This window comes from Penicillium cinerascens, assembly GCF_028974065.1.
Source record: "Penicillium cinerascens strain IBT 15544 chromosome Unknown scaffold_4_segment0_segment0, whole genome shotgun sequence".
NCBI lineage: Eukaryota > Fungi > Ascomycota > Eurotiomycetes > Eurotiales > Aspergillaceae > Penicillium > Penicillium cinerascens.
The window spans coordinates 785,610-797,753 of NW_026695297.1; the positions used below are offsets into that span (position 1 = coordinate 785,610).

At 52.5% G+C, this 12,144-nt stretch overlaps 4 protein-coding genes across 4 annotated transcripts; 3 read left to right on the forward strand and 1 right to left on the reverse strand.

The window, feature by feature from the left end:
* Positions 1–993: 993 nt before the first annotated feature.
* On the reverse strand, positions 994–1,343 carry N7498_008246 (uncharacterized protein; the record flags this gene model as incomplete). The annotated part of the gene is made up of 2 exons (XM_058455308.1): positions 994–1,193; positions 1,247–1,343. 2 exons carry the CDS (start codon positions 1,341–1,343, stop codon positions 994–996), a joined length of 297 nt encoding a protein of 98 aa, XP_058305296.1.
* Positions 1,344–1,878: 535 nt separating this feature from the next.
* Positions 1,879–4,143, forward strand: N7498_008247 (uncharacterized protein; the record flags this gene model as incomplete). Its single annotated transcript, XM_058455309.1, has 1 exon — positions 1,879–4,143. The coding sequence occupies one exon, from the start codon at positions 1,879–1,881 to the stop codon at positions 4,141–4,143; it is 2,265 nt and encodes a 754-aa protein (XP_058305297.1).
* A 982-nt stretch (positions 4,144–5,125) lies between these two features.
* On the forward strand, positions 5,126–5,855 carry N7498_008248 (thioredoxin family protein; the record flags this gene model as incomplete). Its single annotated transcript, XM_058455310.1, has 3 exons — positions 5,126–5,134; positions 5,312–5,499; positions 5,558–5,855. 3 exons carry the CDS (start codon positions 5,126–5,128, stop codon positions 5,853–5,855), a joined length of 495 nt encoding a protein of 164 aa, XP_058305298.1.
* A 3,631-nt stretch (positions 5,856–9,486) lies between these two features.
* Positions 9,487–12,025, forward strand: N7498_008249 (MHYT domain-containing protein; the record flags this gene model as incomplete). Its single annotated transcript, XM_058455311.1, has 4 exons — positions 9,487–9,638; positions 9,688–10,252; positions 10,306–10,491; positions 10,544–12,025. 4 exons carry the CDS (start codon positions 9,487–9,489, stop codon positions 12,023–12,025), a joined length of 2,385 nt encoding a protein of 794 aa, XP_058305299.1.
* Positions 12,026–12,144: the final 119 nt, after the last annotated feature.

Here is a 12,144-nt window from a genome sequence, read left to right on the forward strand (position 1 = left end):
GGTCCCGGCGTAGCTTTATTGGATATAAGTTCGGTCCGCCTCCGCGCTATCGACGCCAAGTAGGGTAGCTGGGGCCGGGTAATCCGGGTAGATCGGTGCTGCACGTCTTGATGCCCAAGTTTGTCTCAAACAGACCCGGAAATTGGCTTCTATGCCCGAGCATTTTTTTTTTTTTTTTTGGAGATAATTGAACTGTGAGTGTGTTCGATAGGGGACCCATAAACGCCGGAACCGTGTTCTTTGTGATTGATCTAACTGAGAATTGTCTCAGTTGGAAGCGGGGGGCTCTACTAGACTGAAATGGACCGAGATAAACTGAGACCATCAGTCCCACCCGCAAAGTGCAGGGCGAAGGCACCCGCGAATACTGACATGGGGAAGAAGACTCAGGCTGGAGTTGAAAGGCCTGCTGATGCCGTCATATCATATCGGTTGCTGTGAGAAAGGCGAAGATGTAACAAACTACAAAGAAAAGAAAGGATAAAGCTCAGGATCTCCGATCTTACCGCGTGATCTCGTGTTACCCCCAGACATAGTTGTGTTGCCGATGGAGTTGCGAGTTGCCGGGCGGATTGGCAATGAGGGAAAGGCTTGTAATTAGCGGTAATTTGAGACCCCGGCCGCCGTGTGTGGTGGCAGGGACATGTTCTCGAAGCCACGCAGTTGCCCGGTGCCACCACTAACACGAAACGGGAGCCGGACTCCCTGCAGATACCAGGTCGGAGCCCCAGAGTCCCAGGCGCAAACAAGAAGAAAAAGCTCATCATGACCACAACATTAGACCGACCGTAGCTCCGACCGAAAGGGCAACAATATCGACGATCGTCTACACAGTCAACACAACCCCCAAAGTTCCTGTTCCTGCAGGACCGCAGGTCGGCAGACAATCGGTCATATTAAGGAGACGTGTTGTGACGGGCGAGTCCACGGTACAGGCCCGTGTAGCGGGCCAACCACCACGGGTTGCGTAAGATGGGGTCCCATTCCCGCGAGTCAAAGTGGTTTAGCACGTCCAATGCCCACGGTGGGCTCGGGTTCCACCGGGCGCCCAACGGCGGGTTTGACTTCCGGAGTCACAGAGGCACGCGCGCGGTGCACGAGATCTGTCAGTTTTGTCGCGGCGGCGTCCGAGGGAGAAGGCATTACAGTAGACTCGTCATGGACGGTCCCATCCGGATTCGGTTTCGCGATACCTTGCACAGGACGGTTACAGTAGGGGCCAAGTGGATAACCCGGTGTTACTCACCCCACAGTCCGCCGATGACGAAATGGGACTCGCCGATCCCCTGAGGCGCTGTTCGACGCAGTAGGATCGTATCGACTACCCGTGGTTCCAGTGTCATGCATAAGGGCCGGCAGGTACCAGGTACAAGGACCAGGACCGGGAACCAGGACCAGGACCACGGTAGAGGGCCGATGGGGGGAAGTAAAAGAATGTCGGGCTTATTTATAGGGGAAAACAATTAAAATAAAATTGTGCCTTGGGGCATTTTCGGCCCTCTGTTCTGGGCCCTTTTTGGAGCCTTTCTGGTCGTGGGTCTTTTTTCCACCCATGTTCCATTTCCATTTTCCATTTTCCATTTTCCATTTTCCATTTTCTCTATGATCATCTCTCTGTTCTCTTCCCTGTCTTGTTTTGTTTGCCTCTGGTGACGGCTAAGCCACTATCCCTTTCTCGACTCCTCCACGTTCGCTGTTTATTTACCTCGTGTCCTTCGAAACCTAAACAACGCTATACCCACGTATGACGCCGGTGGCCAACTCGTCTCACTTTCGCTGCCTGTTGACTTGACCCCAACTTTCCCCCCATGAGTCCAGTCATCAGATCGCGTACGACCTCGGACTGACTCGCCGCGCCCGCGGTGCACTTCTCGCGCCATGGCGATATGGCCCTTCGGCCGCAAAAGTAAGCGGCATACGATCCAGGTCAGCCCGGACGAGGCCGCCGCTTTGCAGACGTCGCTGGAGCAGGATCTCTCTGTGGAGCCGGCCTTAGGCCGCAAGCCTTCTCGTCGTCTTTCCAAGCGCCAGAACAATCGCATGTCGCGTGGCGGTGATGGTTCAGACAGCGTCCGTGACTCGACTCGCACCTCTTCGCATCGTCCGATCTCGCTCGATCACCGAATCTCAGAACAACAAGGTCACCCCGAACCGAACACTGTTCCGCAGCGACGACTGTCGCTCACCGGATCGCTGTCAAAAAAGCAATCTCCCAATGGACCCAACAAGCTCCGAAAAAGCAAGCGCCGTACGGACGAGATCCTGCGCGAGCGACAAATTCGTATGTTGTCGTCGACCCCGATCGATATCCCGCGCCGATCCACCGCCCCCGACGGCGAACATGCGCTGGAACATCGCAAGAGGAGAGCAAATGGCCGGCGCGTTGACCGCTACATGTCAGATATCAGCCTTTCTATTCGGGATTCTGCTGCCTCCTCCATATCCGACGTATCCGACCCTTTCACTTATAAGGTCAACGCCTTCGCTGCGCTGACCCCACGGCCCATTGTTCGCTATGTCGAGGCTCCTCGACTCCCGACAGCCAAAAGCCAGGAACCCCCCGCTAAAGAATCTCGACGTGACAAGGATCGAATGCAGGCTTTGGCAACGTCGGATGATAATCTCTACTACTCTAGACGCCGTGTGAAGGAACTGGCCGATTCATTAGATGCAGGGGGCCTCCGCGAATTACTAGACCGAGATCGCCGACGCCGAGAAAAGCAGCAAATCGACGATCAAGAGAAGCTGAGGCGCAAGTTGCAGAAACGAGCCGACCAACAAGCAGCGGAAGAGAAGCGACAGGCGGTGGAAGCAACCACGGAACCGCAGCCTGAACCCGAGGTTTCGGCTGATATGCAAAATGATATGGAACAGCAGGAGGGGCATATTGAAATCCAGATCGACGAGCCCACTCCTGCAGAGGTATCCGAGTCTGGGTTAGGAGGCGAGTCCAAAGGTAGCGATGCTGCCAGGCCTGCGTCTCTGGACAGCGCCAACGTCATGGGAAACATTGACGATAGCTCTGTCCGCGAGATTCCCAAGCTTTCCACACGCCCCAGCTTTGCGCCTTCACACGAGATGGGCATGTCGCGAACCACGCTCTCCCCGTCCCATTCCTCTCTCCGACACGGAATCAACAGCCCCAGTCAATCACAAACCTTTGGCATTGGCTCAGCTTCTGATCTTTCGGACCGTCGATCATCCGATACCAGTGGTCGCCGTGGGAATACGATCACATCGTTGTTCCGACGTGGCTCTTCCCGCCTCAAGCGGCGCTACCGTGAGCGCTTCCAGGACTCGGCTCCCGAGGTTTCGAATTCCACGCAACCTTCGAACGAGTCGTTTTACAAAATCCACACCCAGTCATCACCTCCACAGCCCTCTATCATCCCACCGAGATCATTCATGCCCCCTGGAACTGTCATGCGTTCCCACTCCAAGTTCACAGAGCACTTTGACTTTGGCGACGAGCCTCTGTCACCCCCGGACTCGCGCTTGCAGTCTCCCGATATTCCTGAGCAGGTGCCCGAATCCTCGCTGGAGAATGAGTTTGACAGCACCTTCCTGCATGGCCCTACTTCCAGTGCGGGCATGGATATAGTTAACCCTCGTCGACGCCGCCACCAGTCATGGAACGGCAGTATCGACCCTGAAACCGGCAATGTGCCCCTCTCGCAGTCTCTGGCTTCGATCGACTCTGAGGGATCTTGGATGTCTGGTGACTTCTTCCGTCGGATGTCCCACAAGCCCGGCAGTCCCGTCCGTGCGACCATGACTTCCTTTGAAGCCGCCATGGATGGCCCTGTCGATACACATGACGACTCGCGGGACTCTGTTGATTCTCGTGGAGCAAGTAGCCATGTCATGGGAGAGCCGGAGATCGATGACGAGATCGCTGGCTCTGATGCAGGCAAGCCCTCCGAGATGTGGCACCACAGTGAAGTTGGTCGTCGCCCCATCCTCGTCAACCCCACTTCTCGTCCCAAGTCCATCCAGGGCATGCTGAAGAGCATCCCCTCCCTTTCCCCCATCTCGGCAGAGGAGGATCACAGCTCCGAAGAGGAGACTGTCCCTCCCACGGATTTCCACCGAGTGGCCAGCCAGCATGGTGAAATTGGCCATGCTGAGTTGGAGCAGGATTAAACCCATCTGTTTCGGGCCATTTGTTTATTTGGCCACATACATAACCTGTCACTCCTTTAGATTTTTCCTTTGTTTTTTCCTTTGTTCGCGCCACCTTGAGGGTCTCGATGCTGCTATCTACCCCTTGTATGATGTGATGTCGGGCCCATCAGCCTCATGGCACTCCATTTTTCTGTCTCCTTAAGATCCTTGTTTCCATCCTTGTTTCCATACCCCTTCATCCCAGTTGACCCTGCCGAGCTTGTCATTTACGACGCTTACCATTCGATTTGTTGATACCCCCCATGTTTTCGACTGTTTTCCCCAGCATCAATGCACGCCTCCTGTTTCAATAGCCGGGTCGATTGACCCTTTCCCAGCCCTGTAAACTTTGATCCACATAGCCAGAGTGGATGTTCCATTGGCTACCTTCATTTCTGTACCGTCCCCCGACGGTTTGTTGACTGTTTTTAATATACACCTTTCCCTGTGATTCGCTGGACGATTCCACGTCTGTATTTCTTCTACTAGTTGCTCGGGTGATTTACACAAGCACCATGTTAGATACTGCTCCATAGACCATTGTTCTTCCATCTCTGTCATTCAGCTAGGACCATGTTTTGGTGCCCGTATACCGAGTAATAGCGGTGTTTGTACTGGCCAGACACGGCACGGCGAATCGGCCTTTGAATCTGTCAGAAAATGCTGGAACGTACTTTGAAATCAAGATAATTGCGTCATGTATGACTCTATCTTGCATATAATCCTCAAGAACTATCTAGCTTTACGAACCCTTCATACCTTGAGCTATACCTACCTTAAGGTAAGATTTTTATAAGTTAGTCCAGAAGCGTCCAATTCGTAAGCAACCGATCACGTCATCTCAGGCCACGAATACTGCCACCACCCACCGCTCCATCTCCTTTTCCCTCGGGACGTCAAACCACGCGCAATTGGACAATTCGAGCCCAGCTAAGAACATCACCGAGTGATTAATCCTGCCATGCAAGCAGTAAGTCGCCCCATTCCATAATCACACCCGTTCCTTCAAGCAGAAGGTGGAAAGGGCCGTGGCCAGCCATTATTCAGCGGCCCTTACCTAAGCCTTCGGAGGTCGGAACGTCATCGCCCTATAAAAACCACCCGCCCCTCACCATATCTGCCCCTCCTTGAAAACTAAAGCGCTTAGTTCAAATCCCCCACTTTCCGCCTCGCACGCTTCTCTCGTCTCGCAAGAGCTACTCCGCTGCTTGTCCGTTCGCCTCTTACTTCGCGACTTCCGTCCGTTCACGCTCCTCGCGCTTTCTCCTCTACTCCCGTCCCGCACTTTTCGCGCTCTTCCTTCAAAATGGGTGGCAACGTCGTTGAGATCACTACGTATGTTTTCCTCTCTGTTTCTCTCATTCCGCACCAGCTAATAAGCCTTGTTTCATAGTAAGGAGGACTTCGAGTCCAAGGTTATCGGCGCTAGCGAGCCCGTCCTCGTCGACTTCTTCGCGGAGTGGTGCGGTCCCTGCAAGGCCATCTCCCCCGCCATCGAGAAGCTGAGCGTGGAGCACACCGGCGTCAAGTTCTACAAGGTCGACGTTGACAAGCTCGGCGAGGTTGCCGCCAGCAACGAGATCTCTGCTATGCCCACTTTCCTCTTCTTCAAGGACGGCAAGAAGGTCGACATGGTCCGTGGCGCCAACCCTCCTGCTATCAACGCCGCTGTCCAGAAGCTGCTCGCATAAATTGGGACCGGTAGATTTATGAAATAGTTTTTCTTTTGAGATCAAACACATAATATGATCCAGGGCAAAGAGCCCTCTCTTTGACTTGCAATTGGTTTTGCTCGTTCTTTCATGAATGAATTTGTAGTTGGAGACGAGATATTATTTCCTGGATGATCATGCAGCTTGCATGCAGCTTACAGAAAGCCACTAATCAACGATAGGGTCTGTCTGCAGCTATATCGGTATGCAAAAATAAGATTGAATTAGAAGTGCTCGACTCGCGACGAAAGTCTCCGGTAGATTCCCATCGATAAGATTCATGGCGGCATCGAGGTCTACCCATTCCTCGAAACAAGCCATGAAGCTTCTGCTAATGATGGATTACGGTGTCATTGGAATAATGAAAGTTCCATCGATCCAATACGAATAGGGACGGGAACCGTCACTGGGAGCTGTGACGCGAAGCTGGTTATCCTCGCCCAGAGGAATGCCGGCAGCAACCTCGTGCAAGATATGGGAACTCCACGTTCACCGATAACAAACATGTGCGCATCGAGCGGATGTCGATCAATAAACCCCTTGCATTGTGGGTAACCAGATGGTCTTATCCACATTCTACTCTCATCTACGGGCGTGAACAAAGGCCACCATGGGAAATATTTAGTTTATTTTAGTTTATTTTTTCGTTTATTTTTTGAATAAGAGGTCATTAGTTTCACATGTTTAAAGAGCAAACAGAAATCTGAAAGTAGGCTTAACAGGATCGATATGAAGAAAGATGTTTAAAATGAGTTTAAAGATGGAAAGAGAGCAGGGTATACTCTGCATCTTCATCCATTTCACTATGCCTGCGAATGTTTGGACGTGACTAAAGCCGTAGAGGCCTTGATTTTATGAGCTGATATCGTCTCTTTGACTTCTTTAGGGCGTTGCGATGCTGGAATGTCGGAAGACACCTTGTCATCGATGCGAGCGGGGCAAGGCATGGTATATCAGTTGTGTTTCTCCTCCTTGGAACGCCTTAATGAGGCCAAAACGACTTATTTCCGTTTAACTCGTACTGAGAGTATGCCTAATGTAAGCATTTCGGCAACGGGTTTGAGCGATGCTAAGGGAAGCCCGGATATTGCGCTATATTAGACTATGGAATAGAGATGAGACTTACGAAACACACCATGCGGCAAGCTAAGTGCCCAGATCTCGTCTGTGCGGATAATTGAGGTTTGAAAGAGAGAATGGTAGATGATATGTCCTACGCGGGAATTCAGCGAGAGTACAAGGCGGGTACTTGAAATGAGTAGACCCGAGTAAGTGGAGGGATGAAGAACCAGCAGTATGATTGTGCATTATGCAAGTAGTTACTTCTATTCACGGTGACCACTCCGCTGCTGCAGCTTCTGCGGTAACTAGGTTTCTACGTGACGGTAACCTTGGAATTCGACTTTCAGTGCGCTGATAAGCAAAGGGTATACTATAGTTCGCTGGAAACTACGTTGGTCTAGAGAGCAATGATTCCAGAAAGTGATGAGTCCTTGGAAGTACGTTCGAGCGAATACCTATCTGTAGAATCATTTGATGCTGGTGCGGAAGTCGGATCCCCGACTTCCAAGGGTTGTTGCCCAGGAGTCCTTCACGAATCAATTACCCGAAGGAGGACAAATTCGATTGAAATTTGCATACGAACCAGATCGTGCCTGGACATGTCGACAAGTTTCAGTCTGGACGGATCGATTCCCTCGATTCGGATGTAATCGTCTCGTCAACAAGCGAGAGCCAGATGGCTGTGTGACGAAGCCGTTAATTTGAAGATGGCGAGATTCCCGATTCGCATTCTAGCATGCTTCGAAGGTATGTTTGACAGCCACCTGGCCACGGGGCGAGAGGTGCATTTCCCGATTGAGCGGCCGGAGAACATAGCCGTGGACCGTGGACCCAACCCACATGTGTCAATGCAGGTGCCATGCGACAAATTCCCAAGTTTGCGTTGGACTGGTCATTTTCCACATGTTTTATGTATCCGTTTTGACCCCCCAGAGCCTCCCAAACCCGACGGGGACATTTTTAACGGCGGCACACATCATTCAACGCAGCTGATAGCGTGTCAAAGTGGACCTGGCAGGTGCCGAACGGACTCACCATATCCACAAATTTGGACCGGGAACCGAGATCAAGACCCGGTAAGATGGATCAGATCGGTCAATCTTCTTTTCGCAGATGAACACCCGCACTGTCTGTCGCGTGGCCAAGCCGAAACACGCCCACCGTGAACCATTGCACAGAGCGCGCTAGTGCGATAGATCGATCGAGCCCATCAAACTGTGCCCTGTTAATTTATTGAGACACCGAATCACACCGTGTGTGCTCGAAAGAGGATAGCGCAATTCTTTCCATATCTCTCCATATTGTCCGAACGAGAACCGAGCTCCATGTGCCGTGCCGTGCGGCTCCGGGGACATCGGGGAATTGATCTTTCCAAAATTCACGCATCCACGACACTGTCGGTTGCCTTTCATGCAGTGAAAAACGCCAGCCCTGCCGAGGAAGCTTTCGGGCGATGTGACTGATCGTCCCGGACAGTGGCTCGCAGATCCGGATGAGCGAACGCGAACCCCCATGATGGCCCAGGGCGAGAGGTCCGGTTTACCCAGTAGCGTGGGGCTTTTAATCTATCAGACTTCATTTGCAAATGACGAAAAGGCGCAGCTGAGCTCGATGGCGTATGGATGCCCCAATCAACGCCTCGGAGGGGCCCGAACCCACAGCACACACACACCCACACATCCAGTGGCCACGACCTGCTCGCCTCGTATGCTGGCTGTCTCTTTAAGTTTACGGCAACTGACAGGAAAACAATGCATTATCACACTACGAAGTATGGTGCGCGAAATGGCCCGTCTAGTCAGTATGTTTCATTTCTCTCACCTTCTACAGCAGAATAGGCCAAGTGACGGACACGGAACCGAGGGCCATCGCTAGCTTCCGGTACGCTAATCGACCCCCGGGCCCCATCGTTCCTTACCCACTACGATCCGATCTAGATCTAGCCTGGCCTACGGGCTATCCAGTGCAGGACATCACTCTCGCTACAAAAGTCCGGTCTGATGGCGTTGCGCCAAGGGACCCATCCTGCTTTACCAAGCTGCTTTCCTGTTGGGCCATATCTGATCAATCCGAAACTTCTTTTTCTCTGTGGACTCCATCGGGAAGGAGTCTGAAATCCACTGTCCGGCTTGATTGTAATCTCACGCGAAATGTCATGGGCCCGATACAGAGCATGCGCGCCGGGAGGTGGATCCCATCGCTTTTATCGAAGCGGATCTAGATCCCTGTCGCTTGCGTGCGGAGCTTGCGATTAGTCCGAGCACATGCTCGCCTTCGTCTACTACGTTGGCCTAGCTATAATATGCGAGCCTTTGCCGCTGATCTGGGATTATAAGATACAAAAGCAATCACCGTGGCAGACGATCTTCGCTGATCGACATTCCATTTTCAACTGTTCCAACGATAACCGTTACTATTCCCATTTCATCCATGTCTTTCTGATCTTACACGCCCTTCGGTCGATCTTTCGGCTCTTCCAGTCTCCCAAATACCTTTATCCCGAGTCAGTGCGAGGATCGGAGTGCGTTACCGCATAATATCTGGCAACATGACGAGTGCAGGCACTCAAGATGCGGGCCCCATCCACAGTTCGTACCTGCCCGGATACATCTTTCTCTCATATGTGATCAGCTCGATGGGATGTGCAACTACGCTCGAGCTTCTGCACCGCAGGACATCAAGGTCCGGATTCTACAATTGGTACATTTCCCCGCCCCGAGACCCGAACCACCACTGACAAATATCGAAGGTATCTACTCCTTACCTCCTCTATCACCATGGGTGGCATTGGAATCTGGTGCATGCACTTCATCGGCAACCGCGCCATCGTCCTCGGCGACGGGGCACAAAATATCCAGATCCTGTATAATGTGGCCTTCACCGGAACATCCTTCGTACTTCCTGTGGTTGTACTGCTTGCCGCCTTCTATTCCATTGGTGTCGAAGAGAGACCGACTTACATTCGTATCTTGATCGGAGGCTTTCTCACGGGAAGCTCAGTCTGCGGTATGCACTACGTCGGCCAACTCGGAATTGCAAACTACAGATGTGCGTACAAGGTCGCCAACGTCGTCGGATCTGCAGCCATCGCTATTTTCTCCAGCACTGTAGCTCTGGGAATCTTCTTCCGGTGGAGAGCATCATGGACTGATAGTTGGTGGAGGCGAGGTATCTGTGCCTGTCTACTTGCTGCCGCCGTGTCGGGCATGCACTGGACAGCGGCGGTTGGCACGATCTACACAGAACGTGTCGAGTCGATCAATCATGGAACCCAGTTATCTCGAAGCCAGACAGTCATTGTCTGTGCTGTGCTAGTGAGTTTATTCACGTTCAACGGTGATAGATTGGAAGCTGACACGGTTTGAAGGCTTGCGTGGCCTGTGTTATTCTCTCCGCATGTGCCATCGTGGCCGGTGGCAACCGACGACGATCGACTACTCGCGCACACCAGCTCGTCCTCGCCTGTGCCTACTTTGATCCCGCCGGTCGAGTCATGGTCACTCCACAGGCACTCCTGCCACTTCGGAAGGTCGTTGATCACTATATCGGACGAGTACGTTAATTGAAACATGCTACTTGAGATATTCAGCTAACCTTAAACGCAGACTTTCAAAGATGACGACCTGACACGCACCCACCCTACCTTCCTCTGGGCCTTCCGGGCAAGTCGAAACTGGCCCGTTGTGAAAGACCTAATCCCCTTTATGCGAAACCGTTTGGAATCCGAACAACGAGCCATTCGAAAGCACGTTGTTACTCGTGGAGTGGTCATGGACAAGGAGACGGAATTGCAGACCGACTTTGATACCCTGTTCAAGCAGCTTTTCTGTGTTACAGCCCAGGAAATTTCCGACGAACTTCGACAACCGCTGCAAGACCTGGGAACGCTTTACGATGATGTTCTTTCGACGGCTATCCCCGTCTCGCGACTTTCTCGGGCCATGGGCCGTTCGTCGCTCCGCACAGGCAAGGGCCAGCTCATGTTTAGCGTTCGACAAATTCAGAAGCATGAAGCAACTCGCTTCGCCTCGATGGGCTTCCGGTTCGCAACTATCGAGCATGTCACTTCGGCGCTCTCCCGTCGTATTCATGTCCCCGAAACGACTCTCCTCGAGCGCCTGCGGGATATGCGCGATTATGCATCCTCCAACCGTACCTTCGGAGAGGGTGTTCATCTCATCTCGTTTGTGATGCGTCCCACCGTCGCCGACCATTTCGAGATTCTCACCACGAAGGGCACCGGCAACCCACTGCCATCCACCACATTGCCGATGAAACGTCTACAGGTGCAGCATCTCGACCTGATTTCTCATATGGAGGGCTGGTCCATGAACACGTGCTTGAAATATCTCTCGTCGCCACCTGCTAAGCAGGACGACCTCGCCGTCGACGAGTTCCGCCGACACCTCGTGGAGGGAATCGCCTCTCTCGCAGAAACACTCCCGGAGGAAATGCGTACAGCCGCGCGCTTCTCTGCACGACCTCTTGTAACGCCATGCCGCACCGCAAATCGACTCTCCGAAGAAGACCTCAAATCGCAACATTGCACCCTCCTCACATTCTGCGTCGTCGGCACTCTCGACACACAGGTCCCAAACACAGACTTCACATTCACCCCCTTCCGTCTCTTCCGCGTACAACAGCAAGTAAACGACAGCATCGCCGACCGAGATGGGTTCACCCGCGAACTAAGCCAGGAACTCTTCATCACCGACGTACGCTCCGGCTCCACAGCCTCAGAAGCAGACCTCCTCGCCTCAACAAAATCCGCATTCCTGCGCCTCTGGCCTTCTCGCAAGCAATCCACAAGTGGAACAACCCATTCACAGGAGTCTCTATTTGACAAAACTACTTATGCTCTGGGCGATATCACCGTGCAGAAAGAAGTTCGCGTTGACGTCAGCCGACTCAACGAGAATGCAGCTCACAATCCAGTTGGCACGCATAATGCTGTTATTGCCGCCGGCGATGCAGTTAACACGCCTACCACATACGTCGATGAACTGTACAGTCTATGTTACGAGCCTGGAATCCGACTCCGGCCGAATTCGACATTGCAGCACACGAAGCACAAATCCGAAACATGATCCATTTTATGCACTGGGAGGGTATTTGGGCTGGGGTTTTGACGGCGAGCAGAAATATGGATGATTCATGGCAAACACGACAATTGTATATAATAACTTTTCCTGTAAATGATGAATGG